A 16,965-nucleotide genomic window follows, 5' to 3' on the forward strand; every position below is an offset into this window, starting at 1 on the left:
TGATCATCTTACCTCGTTTTTCAGAATTTTTAAAAGTATAATTATCTGGAAAATGTGTGTCTCTGGATCTTCTTGATGACGAAGTTCCCTTGGTGACTTCACCTGGGGGAGAGGTCTGATGCGGTAGATTCACTTTAGAGACAGGCACAGGTCCTGTTTCATGCTCTGCCTTACCAGCTCTGTGGCCATGGGCCACTTTCTGTAAACCTCAATTTTCTCATCTGAAAAATAGGATAAATAGCCTACTTTTGAAGGTTATGGTGGGAATCTAGAGACTGACCTTGCCACATCATAAACGTTCAGTAAATGCTTCCTGCCATTTTTACTAAGTGGTAACTGTAAGTCTCACATGTCTCATTACAGACTCATAATTTCCCCTTCATTTTCTTTTTTTTTTTTTTTTTAAGATTTTATTTATTTATTCGACAGAGATAGAGACAGCCAGCGAGAGAGGGAACACAAGCAGGGGGAGTGGGAGAGGAAGAAGCAGGCTCATAGCAGAAGAGCCTGATGTGGGGCTCGATCCCAGATCGCCAGGATCATGCCCTGAGCCGAAGGCAGACGCTTAACCGCTGTGCCACCCAGGCGCCCCTCCCCTTCATTTTCTATTTTGGGAAGACATATGAATATTGTGAGATTTTATTCATGTGGGGGTGTGACTCTACACAGGTTAGCCCAACAGAACAAGTCCAAAGGTAGAAATCCAAACCGGTAGTAGCCATACCTGACACAAGGCATGCTTCATTTGTCCACTCTGTGGCAACTCAGTGGGGATAGTTTGGCTCAGATACTCTATAACTTATACCCAAAGACAAGTTAGGCAGTGGTGGTGAACAGATGAAGCCCTGTCATTAGCATTTTGTCCTGTGGTTCCTCAGTTCCTGCATAGACACATGGTTTATAACCAGTGGAAGCAATCCACATCCAAAGGGAGGATGACTCCCTGGTTGGTGTGCACCCATCCACCCTCCCTGCAGCACAAGCAGATGTTGGAGAGGAAATGTGTCAGTGCTGTGTAATTATGTCACCCATCTGTCTGTTCACTTGACAGGGTAGAAGAGGCTGGCCGGGCCCCCCTGGAACACCAGGCTCCAGAAGAAAGACAGTAAGAGCCCTTCTAGACAAGGAGACCCACGGCTCTGGTAGCCTATATTGTGATAAAAATGGCTGATTGTGGGAGTGGGCGGGATGGTTCTGCTGGGGCTTGCTGCCTTGGGGACACTTGGGATAGCTCTGAGAACACAGCTGGCGAAGCCCTTGGGGAAAGCCCCTGAAAAGCTGAGGTAGGAAGGTGCTGCCTGCAAGGAAAATTACCAATCAGGAGAAAAAGCTGGGCAAAGGGAGCAAAAAAGCAGCCAGCTAGGGGAAGAGTGGTGAAAGTTTGGCCTTCTTGCTACGCTAATTGCCAGCAATGTCAATTTTAAGTCCCAAACTCCGTTCCTCTGCCGAATTTTACGACTACTCAGGAAGGTCAGTCCTGGTATAAGTCCTCTGTTCTTACTTCTGTATTCTCTGCCTTGCAAAGAAGGCGTGTGTTCCAAGGCACAAAAACGTTTTCTTGGTGGAGTATGATAGCTGATTCTTTGAACTTCTCAGACAATACGATGCATAATAAATACAGTATACTAAACTGTTTATGTGTGTTCAATATTAAAGCATATATGCCTAGTGCTAATTGAGATATAGTCAATGTATAACATTACTAGTTTCGGGTGTAGAACATGATTTGATATGTATATGTGGTTGTGAAGTAATCACTATAAATCTAGGTAACATTCATCACCACGTGTAGTTACCAATTTTTCCTTGTACTGAAAATTAAGATCTGCTCTTAGCAACTCTCAGATCTCTGGTATTCATAGTTGTAGTCCCCGTGCTGTACATTACATCCCTATGATTTATTTTATGACTGGAAGTTTGTACCTTTTGACACACCTTACCCACTTCATCCACCGACCACTTCTTACTTCTGGCAACTACCAATCTGTTCTCTGTCCAGAAATCAAGTTTTTGGAATTATTTTGTGTGGGTTTTTTTGTATTTTTAAGATTCCACATATTAGTGAGACCATATAGTATTTGTCTTTCTCTGACTTATTTCACTTGGTATCATGCCTTCAGGGTCCATCTATGTTGTCACAAATGGCAAGATCGCCTTTTTTTGGCTGAATGATATTCTGTTCTATATATAATCACGTATTCCTCATCCATTCATCCATCAGTGGATGCTTAGGTCGCTTCCATGTCTTGGCTATTGTATAAGTAATGCTTCAGTGAACACAGGGGTGCGGATATCTTTTTTGATTAGTGTTCTCATTTCTTTGGGATATGTACCTGGAACGGGAATTGCTGGATCGAAAGGTAGCTCTATATTTAATTTTTTGAGGAACCTCCATAGTGTGGAAATACTAAGAATGATATTAGGTCACTCGCTTATATAACCTTTTGGAGTCTTATTTGTTTTGTTTTGTCATATTTTTTCAACAAGTACTTTTTATTATTTATTTTATTTTTTTATTATGTTATGTTAGTCACCATACAGTACTTAATGAAGTTTTTGACGTAGGGTTCCATGATTCATTGTATGCATATAACATCCCATGAGAGACTATGGACTCCGGGGAAACAAACTGAGGGTTTCAGAGGGGAGGGGTTTCAGAGAGGGGGAGGGGAGGGGGGTGGGGGGTTGGGTTAGCTGGGTGAGTACTTTTTTAAAGTACTTTTTAAAAAAATATTCTGTGCCTGACTACTTGGAAGAGCACAGAAATTACAAAAGAAAATTTTTATCTAATAAGAAGAGATAGCTTGAATAAAATACACTTAAATGCCTGCATCGGGTTCTAAATTAGACCTGTCTCTTTTCATTTTGCATTTCCTTTCCATTCTTAGTTATCTAGCTTTCTTTTTCCAACTTCCTCCACCTCGCTCCTCAATTCTTTGTGCTATTTGTTGAGCACAGACAAAAACTAGTTTGATATATTGCATTTATTATGCATCGTATTTTCTGAGCAGAAGTTCATAGAACCAGCTATTATACTTCATCAAGAAAATATTTTTGTAGCTTGGAACACCTCTTCTCTGCTAGGCAGAGAAAATGGAAATGAAAACAGAAGTTACATTCGAAGTGTGCAGAAGTTGGTTGCTGGGAAACACTTCACTACTGCCGCTGTGCGAATGCACCTGAAGATAAAGCAATACATTTGCTATTCATTTCACTTTCTAAAGGGTGTAGCCCCCTTACATACCCGGGGAAAATATTTCGAACTTAAAGAATCATCCAAGATTTCCTGGCATGGGAGATGTGCTTTTATTGTTTTATAGAGGCTATAGTCTCTCTGGAGGCTTACACAGTATCACCACGTATTATTTAAACTGCACAACTCCGAGAAATACGTCCTCATCTTGGATTATAGATTCAGCAGTCATTCAGGAGTAAAGGTGGGACTTGCAGCTAAATATGGCAAAGTCAATGTGGTTTTTGTTTTTGTTTTTTTTACTATTCCTTTTCGTGCAACTTACCAAAAACAACGCAAGAAATTAAAAAGAGATTAACAAAGAATGACCACAAACTTCAAGCCACATGTGATGGGAAATATTGGCCAATTCTTTTTAAATCTAGGTCCTCATGAAGGGAGGCTTTGGAAAGCTTATACATGTACCTCAGACCTCAAGCAGGGATCAGACTTCTCTAAAAGTAGCTTTCAGGTTTTGAGAAGATACCCATAGAAACAGTGTAGCAGAGGAGGGAGAAATCATGGGAAAAACTAAATAATGTTTCATTTTTAATATCTACAACCAGCAGTCTGGTTCGTGGAGGCGGCAAAGATCGAAGAAACAGTGACTGTTGTGAAACTATGATATAAGGGGCTTTATGTGAGTTCCATGAATCTCTTAAATGCCCAAATTTGAAGGGCGAGGTAGCATGACGTAAAAGAAATACTTCATGATGAGAAAGGGTTTGAGACAACATATCTACATCAAAGCTACTGACCCAGGTCCAGCTACACCACGTACAGTTATTCAGTAAATAGGTGGCTCTCTTCAAAAGTGATTAATAATGAGAAATATTAATCTTCATTATTAAATGATTATTAAGACTTGCATAGAAAGAAGAGGAAAAATGACATGAGCAAAGGGAAAATAAACCCCCATTGGGAGAGGAATTATTCAAGGAAAAGACAGAATGACTCTGGCAAACAGTTCTCTAAAGTCTCAAAAAAAAAAAAAAAAAAAACTAAGGCAATATGATTGCTCTAAGAAGAGTCAAACTGACAAGTTGATAGAAAGTGAAGAAAGCAAGCTGGTACTGTTTGAGGATGATGAACATGAGAGATAGGTTATGAGCAACAAAAAAATTAGAATAAGACCGAAAATATAGTTGGGCATATATTAATCAAGAAGCCACAAAAGCAATGATAGAGGTGGACAGTGGAGAGCCAACAACTGTACAATTTGCATTACTAAGTTAAACAGACTAATGTAGAAAATATTCAGAAGTATAGTAGAATTTCGTGTAAAAAGGTTCAAATGTGCAGGTAGAAAAGGCATATTCTTACTTGGAAAAAAATTGATACAAAAACATTAACACTGAGCTACATCTTAGTGAAATTACCAAACTTACATAAAGGAAGAATGTCCCAGCATTTCCAAGCAGGAAAGATGAAAAATCCTGTCTTCATCCTTCTTCACAACAATCAGGGCCAAAAGGGAGAGCAGTAAAATAGGTAGAGTTCTGAGGGAAATTCAGGGGTCCAAGATTTTTATACCCACCTGAGTTGTTCTTTGTATATATAAGTAATTAATATGATAGAACCTTAGAAAATTCAGGCAATATGGCCCCCTATTAAATTCTATTAAATTCAAGTAAAATTAAATGTAATATTTTAATTTTAAAATAGCATAAATACCATGATCCTTTCTTAATCAAAAGTACTACTATTTAGAACTCTATCTGTAAACATGCATAGAAAAGATGTTGGGAATCGTGATTACCAAATGTTAACAATAGTTTTATCTATGTAGGATTTGGGATGACTCAAATTTTTATTCTGTTTTTTCCTGCATATGAATATTTAAAAATCAGCATGTATCATATTTACAATAACAGTAAAGTCATTATCCTTTCAGAAGGAAGAAAAACTTATACCACTACCTGAAAAACTCTAAAATGTAGATAAATAAGTATTGAGGGCTCCTTGGCGCAACAAGATTCTGCTGAACTGAAAAGTGATTGGAGGGTGGTGGTAGGGTGTGGCATGCAGGGAAATAACAGCAGTTGACCAAATCTGCCCTTGATTCATTTGACAAACATTTATTGAACACCTAGAGTGTACGAGCAACTCTACTAACTAGTAGAGCTACAAAATAAGACCTAGTTTTTACTCTCAAGGAACCTAGAATCATGTTACAGATTCAAGGGATGGTGTCTCAACCTACTATTGACATTGGATCAGGTAATTCTTTGTTGTGGGAAGTTGTTTTGTGCATTATAGGATGTTTAGTATTATCCCTGGCCTCTACCCACTAGGTGCCAGCAGCACCCCCGACTTGTGACAACGAAAACTGTCTCCAGACATTGCCAAATGTTGCCAGAGAAGGGGGGTTGCTAAATCCCCCTCTTGCAGTTTGAAACCACTATTGTAGAGGGGGATGGAACTGTAGGGGTAACAAGCTGTACTTGGCACTCTGCCAGCAGTCTGTAATGGGTGGGATTGGGAAGGTTGGAGGAGTAGGATCAGGACCAGAAAGCCGCAGCACTGGGGCAGGAGCTGGAAATGGGAGATTGGTTCTTTATGAGCCAAACTGCACTGAGAATTAGAACCGATTCTTGTGCCATGGATAATGAGAAGCAACTGTAGCCTCTTACTAAAACACGACCTTCTGTCCTATTCAGTCCAGAGGGCTGTTAGTTATGCTTTTCCCTTTTCGACTCTCTTGGCACTGCTTCAACGGGCAGCTTGAAGTGTCCCCAGGCGGGCAGTTAGACATCACTGTGAATGAGTGTTTGCCATTAAGATTCAGTATTAATGTGATGTTTTACCATTAAGAATGTCCTGCTTTTTCCCTGGGAATTGTGTCTCAAACCAGTCCACGCTTACCTGGGAAAGTGGGTCCTGGTAAACCATCAGAAAGCCAGGCTATGAGGGACCAACAAGACTGAGTATCCTGTGCTGAGTCTTCTTACTCTCAGGGTGCCTTTGGGGATATTTTCTTTCTTGATGTGCTCATTCACATTTCCTTTCACAGGTAAATTAGACTGTCTGGACATGTTACCAGACAACTGCAAGCCCGTGGGCAAACCATGAAGATATTTTGGGATTTAATCTTTCCCACCTAAAACATTAAAAAATATAAAACAAAAGTGTAAAATTATCTCCATTTCCTTGTTTTCTTTCAGTCTCTCACACCTACCCAAGGTATCTCAAACCCATAACTTCCATTTAAAGTTTAAATCCAAATAGCCATTAATGAAAGTGCTAGGTGATGACTTCTAGAGATGTCTTTACATTTGCAGGAATGGTGGATTAAAGTCTGTCTCCTCCGTTAGGCTTATAAACTCCTGCAGGGACAGAAGTCAGTTTTTACTTACCGCCACTCACCCCAGTGCCTCTAGGGAGCAAGAGCTCAATGTTGAGATGGCTAATTTTAATCAAGTCAAAGTCAAACTTTAAAGACACAGACACAAAATGTTTCATGATTTTATTTCAAACACTGTGACAGTGGACCAAAGAAAGATTTTTGGATGTAAGGTCCTCCTGTTTCATAACCCTTAAATCATATCCTATAGGAAGCTCTTTATTTTGCCTGAATATAGGTTCGGTTGTGCCTACCACACCCAGGTGTATCCACTTAAAGCCCAAGTCTGGCCATGCACATTTCCTGCTCTAGGGGCCCCAGTGGTTTCCACTAAAGGGAGTACGAACCCTTCGGCTTAGGAACCCTACTATTCCCCTCTCTTCTCACGCCTTTGACCCAGAAATGTTCAAATACATGCCATCAAATACATTTCCTGTTTTCCTGCTTCTACTTCATTACTTAGGGTATACCTTTACTAGAAAGACTTCTTTTCTTCTACCTATAAAACTCCTACACATTCTGTGAAACCCGTATCAAAAATATCTTCCAGGGTATCTGGCTGGTTCAGTCAGTAGAGTATGAGACTCTTGATCTCGGGGTGGTGAGTTCAAGCCTCACATTGGGTGTAGAGATTACTTAAATTTTTAAAAACAATCTTCCTCTAGGAATATTTTCCTTTTTTGACAAACTGGATATAATTGCTTTATTTGAAACCCGTATTTCTAGCTTTCCCTTTCTTATGGCATTTGCCATACTATGCCTTGTAAATATTGTAATATTTATCTCTTCACCCCCCGAACCCAAAATATAAGGGTCCCTTGAGGTCAAGAACTGTGCGTGTGTATACATGTGTGTGTGAAATCCTTATGCTCCTGTGGTTCCCATACAGTATGCTTTGTGGGTAATAGGTTATTGGTAGATATTTTTCTGAATAAGACTGAAAATTGAACCAGAGCAGATAAACCCCTGTACTAAAGGAGTGAAGAGAGCTTCTCTTCCTCCCTCTGATAGGATTTAAACTCTCATCTCAAGATGACTCATCAGGGTTTTAAAGAGATAGGTCACCATTTCTCCAAATATACAGTCTGTTTCCTAGATAACAATAGATTTTAGCTGAAATATGATTAGAAGAATTTAAGGCCTGCATAGAATTTTGATCTGAATATTTCAAATTTCCATCTAGAAAATGTCATCTGATACATACTGAGTTTTGCAAATCCTGGTGTCAGTCTTGCTATGACTTTACTGAGACATCCTAAGTTAGACAATAAAATGTCTTTGTGTGATTTTCAGATCTATAAAATGTTGATCTGAAATACATCCAGACCCTGACCTTACATATCAAAGTATTAGGAAAAATTCACTTGATTATGTAGTTCTGTTAGTTTGATTGAATATTTCATTAACGTACTGAATTGAAAGCTTCTGAATGCTTCGGCTGATTCTTTAATTTTTTTGTCAGATGAGCTTATTATTTGGCTTTTTGGGGGGAAGAGGGTAAAATTAGTCTGGTTATCTTTAGATTCTGAAATTAATCTATGATAAAGCTCAATGGAGTCAATTCTCCCAGTTTTTCCTCTGGCTTCCTGCCTTTTGGCCACTCCACTCCAGACTTTTGGCTTACTTGATAGTACTTTGGGAAAAGGCAAAGAAATTAAATCAGCCAATTTTGGAGCTCGTGATCAGTTCTAGTAATAGTTGAGTGGAGGACAAATTATTGACCACAATCTGTTCTCTTAAGTATGTACAGATTTCAATTGTCTATGTGATTTTAATTACCTATTGCCCTAGGATAAGAAATTCAGAGTTGACAACATTTTACTGTCATGGTGCAGTGGATAATTAAATGTTTTAAGCAAATTGTGGGTACTTAAAAAAAAAGTGCCTTAAGGTGTTCATTACTAATTTGAGTATAAAAAGCATTTTTTTCAGAGTTAAAGGTTCCTACCTTTCCTTCTATTTTAGGCAGCTCATGGCCGAAGGGGACATACAGGCCCACAGGTACAACGATTTTTTTCTTAACTCCAAATGATAAGTATTGTGTCTAGTCAAGGAATAAGAATAAAGGCTCTGGGAAACCTCTTTCAAGACTAAAGTTCTCCCACTTTTTGATGATACTGGTTGTGGAATAAAATGTTAGAAATCTTTTAGGCTACAGTTTCAAGAACTCAAATCTTAAAATGAAGATTTGGGCATTCCAATCAAAGACTATAAAAATTAATGACAAGAGGCACTAGTTTGGCCCAATGACTATTAAATTTAAGTTTGGATTTCAAATGCAAACTGGTAACTCAGTTGAGTTATTGTCTAAATTTTTGTTCAGTTGACTCTGAAGCCTTAGTTTACATAAACCCTTTTTATACTGAGAGTACAGTGAAACCCTAATACATATTGGACCTTCTTAGAGTTTTATTCAAAAGTTGACTATACCAAATACTGTATCATATCTCCTTTGTACATGTTGGTGATATACATGCCTCATGTATCTATAATATTTATGAAAAAGAAATTGTGACTTAGAATTTATGAAATTGAGGAAACACAGATCCTCAGGTTGAAAATACAATGAGGATAAACAATAAATCCACTCTCGATCACATCATGGTGAAACTCTGGAATGCTAAAGATAAAATATCTTAAACATGACCAGAGAGAAAAAGCATTTTTACCCATGAAAGGAATAACAAATTAGATTGCAGCAGACTTGTATTTGGCAATAAAATATGCTAGAAAACAAAATGATATGTGCAGGTGCAGAAGAAAAATAGCTGTTAATTTAGAATTTTATACTTAGCTAAACTGTGAATGAACATGTAGACATTTTCAGACCAAGACCAAGAGAGTTTACCATCCACAGACATTACTCACACATACCTCAAGGTTAGACTTCAACAAAAAGGAGACCAAATCCAGAATAACAGCATGAAGTAAGATTGGGGAGAGAAAGTGTTGAGAAATTCCTCTGAGATCTAGGAAAAGGCAATTAGCAAGGGACGTTTAATCACATCTGTGTAACAACTTAAGGCATAAACTTAAGCTATCCCAATAGTTGACTGAATTATGCCTTTTAATCCTTCCTCTTCTTTGGAATTCTTATCTCTGTCAGAGTTCAAGCGCAATGTGAAGATACTGCTCAACTTTTGATGAATAGATATTTAATCTATCTGAATATAAGTGTAATGTTGTAAGATGTCTAGAGATTTTTGAAGAAAATGTAAACTGAGTTTTTTCAGGCCAAATGCCGAAGTCAGATATGTTACAAACATGGGGAAAAAAAGGAGTGTGTGAGTGTGCATATGTATAAAGACTTGAAAGCAAATATACCAACATAGTAACTGAGGTTATCTCTGCTTGATGAGATTATAGAAAATTTTTATTTCTTTATTTTTCATATTTTTGCCAAAGATCCTGCACTGACATTCTGATTAAAAATATATAATCTTGTACATAAAGGAGACAAAATTCTCAGGAAACAGTGTTAACAGGTTGATTCTCTCTCACTACAGGGGAAAACAGGCATCCCAGGCCCAGATGGACTTGAAGGCTCATGGGGACTTAAGGGCCCTCAGGTACATATCAGAACTAATCAGGGTTTGAGAACATCAAGAAGAATTTGGAGTCTTGATGGAATCCTTCAAACCTCTTTGCAGAAATACAGATGTTTAAAGTATTCTCAGGGTAATAAAGTAAGGAAGCAACACTGTCTTGACTTGTCCGGAATTTGGTCTCCTTTTTCTGAGTTTTGTCTAATCAAGAGGTGAAAAGAGAAAGAACATGCTGGGTAGGGTCCCTGTGCAATGAGTTCAAGCTAGCTAGGATATTCTAGGGGAGACCTTGCGCCAAAGAAAATGTTGAGCCTCAAAACTGGGAATTTTGGTCAATGTAGCACAGTAAGAACTCAGTGTTACATATCTGGACGCCTGAGTAGTAGAAAAGCTGGCTCTACTCTAGGAAAGAATTGTTCCAAATACAGCCGAAGTCTTCAGCGGGGTGATCTATAGTGTGGCACTCAGCCTACCCTCTTGCTCACTTCCCCAGAGAGCTGCCTCCAGCACTTTTTCCTTTACAAGGCATAAGCCATGGTTGGCTCTTACACTGGTCACATGAGGGGAAAGAAGCATGTGCCAGAAAGAGCAAAATGTAGCCCGAAATAATACTGAGAAGAAAAAGGAAGTCCTAGAAAATGCTGAGATGAAGGAAAGAAGGTTAGACTATAGAAAGTTAGAACACATTTTTTCTTTCCAAACTTTGTTTTGAAATCTAAGAAATAAGTTTGCTGTTTGGCAAATGCAAGACAAGCAATGTTTCTATAATTTTTCAAAGTTTTAATCCACATAGCTAAAAAAAAAATTATTATGTATTGGCAGCTTGGTGCATGGAAGTTGGGTAAAATATCCTTAGACATCAGATGAGAAATTGTGTTCATGTTTTTAGCAAGACTCCAGAGCAGTAAACAGTCTGTCCCCTTGGACCTCTATCTCTTTTGAGCTTGATTGCTTTTCTTTGCTTTGTTTTACTTGCCAGCTGAGGAAAGTTCACTTTTCTTATCTTCAAGTGAGAAATATTTGCCACTGGGGTTGTGGGGAAGCATTTCAGCAGAGTGGCTTGCTTTATTTCATACTAAACAAATAATATGACAACATCCCTTCTTCCACTTTACAGACTCATTCTTCATGACATAATTAAAAAGCAGATGGAAAAACCAAACAGCATGAAGGTTTCTCTGCCTAATGTACAAAGTCCACAATTAATAGGCAGTATAATATTCTCGAGGTAGAAATCTCTGGATTTCATCTTACCACATGCTTTATCTATGACCAGTCTTCAGTATGGTTATTGAATAGAATATTCATTTTAATATTTCAGTTTCAGATTAGGTAATTAAGCATTATATTCTTTATCACATAAGAAACATATGTATTCGGAGTCTAAAGATGCTTAGGATAATTAGCAATACTGAAAAATTCAACTGTTCAGTATTTATTCAGTCTACTGTAAATGCCCCCAACTGCCTAAGTTGCAAACTGGACCATTGTACCCACACACAGGAGAGCTCACAGATCAAGACAGAGCCAAGGGCATGAATGGAGTTCTCTTTCCAGTTTCTGTCCATGTGACTGACGTACCACGTCCATCTTTAATATTCAAGTTAATATTCAAGTGTTCTCTTTTAGAAAGAAAATAATGCTTTAATTCTCTGTATGCTCTGTATGTAGGGCCCCAGAGGAGAGACTGGTGTGAAAGGTGAAAAAGGAGGTCTGGGAAGTGAAGGTCCTCAGGTATGTAATGAGAGAAAGTGATTGCCTCTGGCTCCAATCCTGGCTTTAATATGGATGTCCTTGCAGTTTCTTTTCTGCAGAAGGAGTTATGTACTGCCTGTGAACCCACAAAGTTTTGAGTTCAGTGTTCAATGTGATGGCCACATCACATTGGGGTCCCTACCTTGCAGAGTGGGCTGTCTTTCTGTCAGACACAGAGGTGGAAGATGGCTTCTAGCCCTCTTTGTCTCAACACCTCAGCCATTACTGGAGGTTAAGAATTCCTCCTCTGTACAAATCAGGTCATGCCACTCCCCTGATCTCCTCAGGGGCTTCCCATTGCACCCAGAATACAACTTTCTTCAGTGCTCCTCAACCTAGTTACCCATGATAATCTCCTGGGAAGATTAAAAACACCCCAGCACCTGGAACCCTCCCCAGACCATGTAAACCAGAATCTCTGATGGTGAGGCCAGGGTACAAGTAACTTTAAATTCTCCCCAGGAGATTCTAATAGACACAACCAGTGTCGGGACTGACTTTCCCACATCACTTCAACTTCAGAGTGCCTGAGAATCACCGGGACGACTTGTTAAAGTACACATTCTGAGCAGTAGGTCTGGGGTGGGGCCTGGGGTTCTGCACTTCCAGTGAGCTCCCGGCAGTACTGATGCTGCTGGTTCCCAGCCCACACTTTGAGTAGCAGGTCCCTACATGATCTGGCCATTGCCTAACTGCTATTATATTTGTTTAGCTTTTGTCTCCTTTTCTACACTGTAAACTCCCTGAGGGCCAGAACTTGTTCTCGCTTATACTATATCCCAGAACCTACAATAACAGGGCTGCTACACAGTGGAGCTCGACATGTATTTATATAATAATTAGTAAATGAATGAATGAGATGCAATTGGGACTTGTACTTGACTAATGGGATAAAGGGAATCCATTACTTTGTGTTCCTTAGGCAGTGGTCCAACACGTAAGTGAATGTGTTCATCATCAAAATATTTAAGAAGCTATTTGCATAAACCTGTATCTCATGATACAATATTTTAAAGCATATTAATTACTGCTCGTGAGAATATTTGTTCCCAGTTTGATGAACATACTCCTTCAAACAGCATGAAAACTTAAAAAATTTCAAAATGAAGAGGGGAATCAGAGGGGGAGACGAACTATGAGAGACTATGGACTGCTGGAAACAAACAGGGTTTTAGAGGGGAGGGGGTGGGGGGTGGGCTAGCCCGTGATGGGTAGTAAGGAGGGCACATATTGCATGGAGCACTGGGCATTATATGCAAACAATGAATCATGGAACACTACATCAAACACTAATGATGTGCTGTATGGTGAGTAACATACATAAAAAAAAATCTAAACAATAAAAAAATTTCATTGTAGAACTAAATTGATGAAAAGTAACTGTTTTGTATTCACATCCTTGAATCATTAAAAACTTGCTGGCACCACCAGTTGGGATTTAAAAAAAAAAAAAAACAGCAAATGCCAAAGGAAACATATATCGGTGATTATCTCCTCTGTTTATGTAAAATATTAAGATGTAGATGGGTTGAAATCCAAAGAACTTGGTAATTCCCTTCTTCTAATCCAAAATTGTATCCAAGTAGCTGTTATTCAAATAAGTTATTCCATCTGCCCTACAGTGTACTTGTCTGAGTGAGACCCCTTTAATCTTGCTTTGGCAAGATTGGTTATAGTTATAAATCATTCAACCTCTTGGCATTGCCAGTGTCAGTCAAAAGGCACCACTTCTCTCTACCTCTTCCATTTATCTGGCTAGAAATCAGGGTTTTCTTTCTTTGCTTGCTTTTTCTTGAAATACCCTTGTCAACACAGTGGAAGTGCTATTTCAAAGATGTATAGAATTTTCTATATTCAGGACATGATGAAAGGGGTCTCAAAATTGTTGTTTCCAAAGGAAAACCACGGGAGACAAACACAAGCAGATATACAAGAGAGTGTTATTCTTTATTGGCTCTGTAAATCCACTAACATAGACTTCAGACAGCACACAAGAACCAGCCACTTAGGTGGAATAACAGGAGTGTTTTCTGTTTTGTTTTGTTTTTTAAGTAAGCGCCACACGCAGCATGGAGCCCAACACAGGGCTTGAACTCACAACCCTGAGATGAAGACCTGAGCTGATATCAAGAGTCAGATGCTTAACCAACTGAGCCACCCAGGCACCCCTCATAGGAGTGTTTTTTAATTGAAGACTTTAATTTTTTCTTAGGATATACATTTAGAAAAAGACATGTGATTTCTGTTGACAGTGTTCTGAAGACATTAATTTATGCAGTGTTGGGGCATTCTGCATAAATCAAAATGTGCTAATCCAACCAAGTACATGGCTATGGCACGAAAGAAATACAGCCCATGGCACAATGAAAAAGAAGGTATAACTTTGAAAAGAATGGCATATTCTTTTATACCTTCCTTTGTTCCCTTCTTGTTTGGTTTACTGCAGGGTACTACACGAATCAATGCCTAGAAAAGGAATGGGAAATCGGACATACATACTAATTCTAGTTAGTGCTGGAATTATTCTTAGTTGTTTTTAGTGAAATAATCACTAATGTCACATGCAATATCAAGAAATGTTGGAATTATTCCATGGAAATTTGGGGTACAAAGTAGAATTTCTGTTGTTATCTTTACAAAGCATAGCATAGTGGTCAAGGGCATAGTACCTGAAACCAGGCTACCTGGATTTGATTGCCAGTTTTGTATGTTCCTAGCTGTGCGGCCTTAGGTAATTCGTTTCACCTCTCTGTGCCTCAGTTTTCTCTGCTATAAAATAAGGATGATAATAAGAGCTACCTCATCAGGTGAGAATTAAATGGTTTAATATAGGTAGGTTCTTAGAACAGTGCCTGCAATATAGTAAGCACCATGTAAGTGTTTATTACTACTGTATCGCATCAGTATTACTTAATCTAGCAGGGACATTTTATGCCCAAAGCATGAGAGTCTCCAATCCAAGGAAGGCCCTGATAGTAATAACAATATGTAATCTTAACTGCAGTGATTGGATTTCATCATTCTGCGTAATCTAGGTTGAATGATCCATCAACCATTTCTTTTACTCAAATATTGGCTGAGTGCATCCTGTGTGTAGGTCCTACAGTATGACAAAAGGACATGCTTCCAGGGTACCTGGGTGGCTCAGTCAGTTAAGCGTCTGCCTTCAGCTCAAGTCATGACCCCGGCATCCTGGAAACGAGCCAGTGTCAGTGTTGGTGGGGCTCCCTGCTCAGTGGGGAGTCTGCTTCTCCCTTCCCCTGCTTTTGAGCTCTCGCTCACTCATACTCCCTCCCTCTCAAATAAATAAATAAATAAAATCTTTTAAAGAAAAGAAGAGACATGCTCCCAATCTCATAAAGGATGCCAACACAAACAAATAGTTGAGATGTGGTGTACTAAATGCTAAAATGGAATTACACGCAGAACAGAGTGGTGGGACCAAGGATGTCATTAGAGCAGGAGAAGAGTGGTTTAGCTTTTGCAGGATAAGGAGGTGTTTTCCAGGTGACCAAGGGAGAGGCAGGCATCTGGGAAAAGGAGCCAGGTAATCTAAAAAGAGATATCAAAATGAGTTTGGGGAACCATAAATGGCTCAACATAGATGGAGTGTAAGATGCATGAAGGATTAGAAGTTGAGGTTAGAGGTTGTGTCTTAGCCTAGCACTGTCAAGATCAACATCTCAGGTATCTTGGGGTTTGTTCTTGCATTAGCCCACCCCTTGCTGGCCTCTTTTACTTTCTTAGAATTAGCTCATATCTGACTCTCAGAGACACTGAGTGTTTAATCTCCTTGGGTAGCTCCAGCCCAGCCTGACAATTTACTGTTGTCAGTGTAGGCAGGGTTTTACCCCATGAACATAAGTGACAGGATTCCTTTCCAGCCATATTCCATCCAAAGTCGAGGTGTCCTTGGCACTGCCCCAGCCATTAATCCCAAACTCCTACTGCAATCCTTTCTGATAAGATACTATCTAAGGACAGTTTTTAAAAACATTTAAATTCTAAACCTCTCCTTTCTATCATCTCTGAACACTTGTATTAAACAGTTGTGATTGCAGAAGAGTCTGTGGTAGAGTCTAAGCATGAGCAAAAGACCCCCCAGCCCGAGTCCCAAGAGTGGAGGGTAGATCTGGCCCCAGCCTCCTGCATCAAGCGTGGAGATTCACATTTTGAAAACTCCAATCTCAGGTGATGCATAGAGTTTGGGAATCCTGTCCCAGATACAGGCCTCAAAACAGAAGAAAGAGTGGCCAGGAGTTCAGTGTAGAGTCAGAATCAGGTTCGGTTCCCATCTTACCCTCCTGTTAATGGGGATTTGGAGTTAAAAGCTTTGACAATCTGATTTTTATTGGTGAACAATGGTGTCGATAATATGTATCTCATTGTGATTGAGAAAGTCAAGATATACTTCTTAGCATAGCGTTTGTGCTTTGCACAAAATAAAAGCTCAATAAAAGGCTGCTATTACAACAAAGCCAGTAAAGATTTCGCCTCTGGCTGGTGCCCTCTTCCTTCAAATGCCCTAACCTTCTCTTTCTATTCCATAGATGATCTTGACCTCGAATCAAGGCAACTTTTTGACTCTGATATCTTGGGGTGGCAGGGAGTTTTTCATCTTTCCTTTAAAAACATGGTCCCCTATAAAACCAGCAGTATTTGAGTAGTAACTATATCCGGGTAACCATTCACTGACGCTTGAGGTCCATTCAAGGAGTCAAAGACACCCGTCTGGTATTTTGTGTGTCCTGCGCAGGAAATAGAATCAGGTTTTCTGATGTTCTGATGACCATGCCCTGTCTGCATGTATGCATCCTTCCATCCAAGAAATCTTCCATTTCGGAGGGCTTTCAAACAGGATAATCTCTCATTGTGCTGTGTGTGCTTAAAGTGACCACACATGAGGTAATCTCCCTGAAATCTCCTTCATCTCATAGAGCTCATTATGTCTGAAGGAAGCCCAAAAAGGGAGCTTCTAGGCAAGACTTCCAATTTGCCCCTTATTGTCAAGGACAGTTGAAATCTTTCTACTTTATCCTTCTGTGAAGTACACAAAAAATGTCATATGGAAAAATGAAATTAAACACATC

At 39.3% G+C, this 16,965-nt stretch overlaps 1 protein-coding gene across 1 annotated transcript in view; it reads left to right on the forward strand.

The window, feature by feature from the left end:
- The window catches only part of COL6A6 (collagen type VI alpha 6 chain), a 107,577-nt gene that overhangs the window by 36,562 nt on the left and 54,050 nt on the right, over positions 1-16,965 (forward strand). The window contains exons 19-22 of the mRNA XM_045791934.2: positions 1,052-1,105; positions 8,541-8,576; positions 10,082-10,144; positions 11,792-11,854. Coding sequence (XP_045647890.2) covers positions 1,052-1,105; positions 8,541-8,576; positions 10,082-10,144; positions 11,792-11,854 — 216 coding nt within the window. The remainder of the gene's footprint in view (positions 1-1,051; positions 1,106-8,540; positions 8,577-10,081; positions 10,145-11,791; positions 11,855-16,965) is intronic.

This window comes from Ursus americanus, chromosome 20, assembly GCF_024610735.1.
Source record: "Ursus americanus isolate L20-20 chromosome 20, mUrsAme1.1.p, whole genome shotgun sequence".
In the NCBI taxonomy this organism is placed as follows: domain Eukaryota; kingdom Metazoa; phylum Chordata; class Mammalia; order Carnivora; family Ursidae; genus Ursus; species Ursus americanus.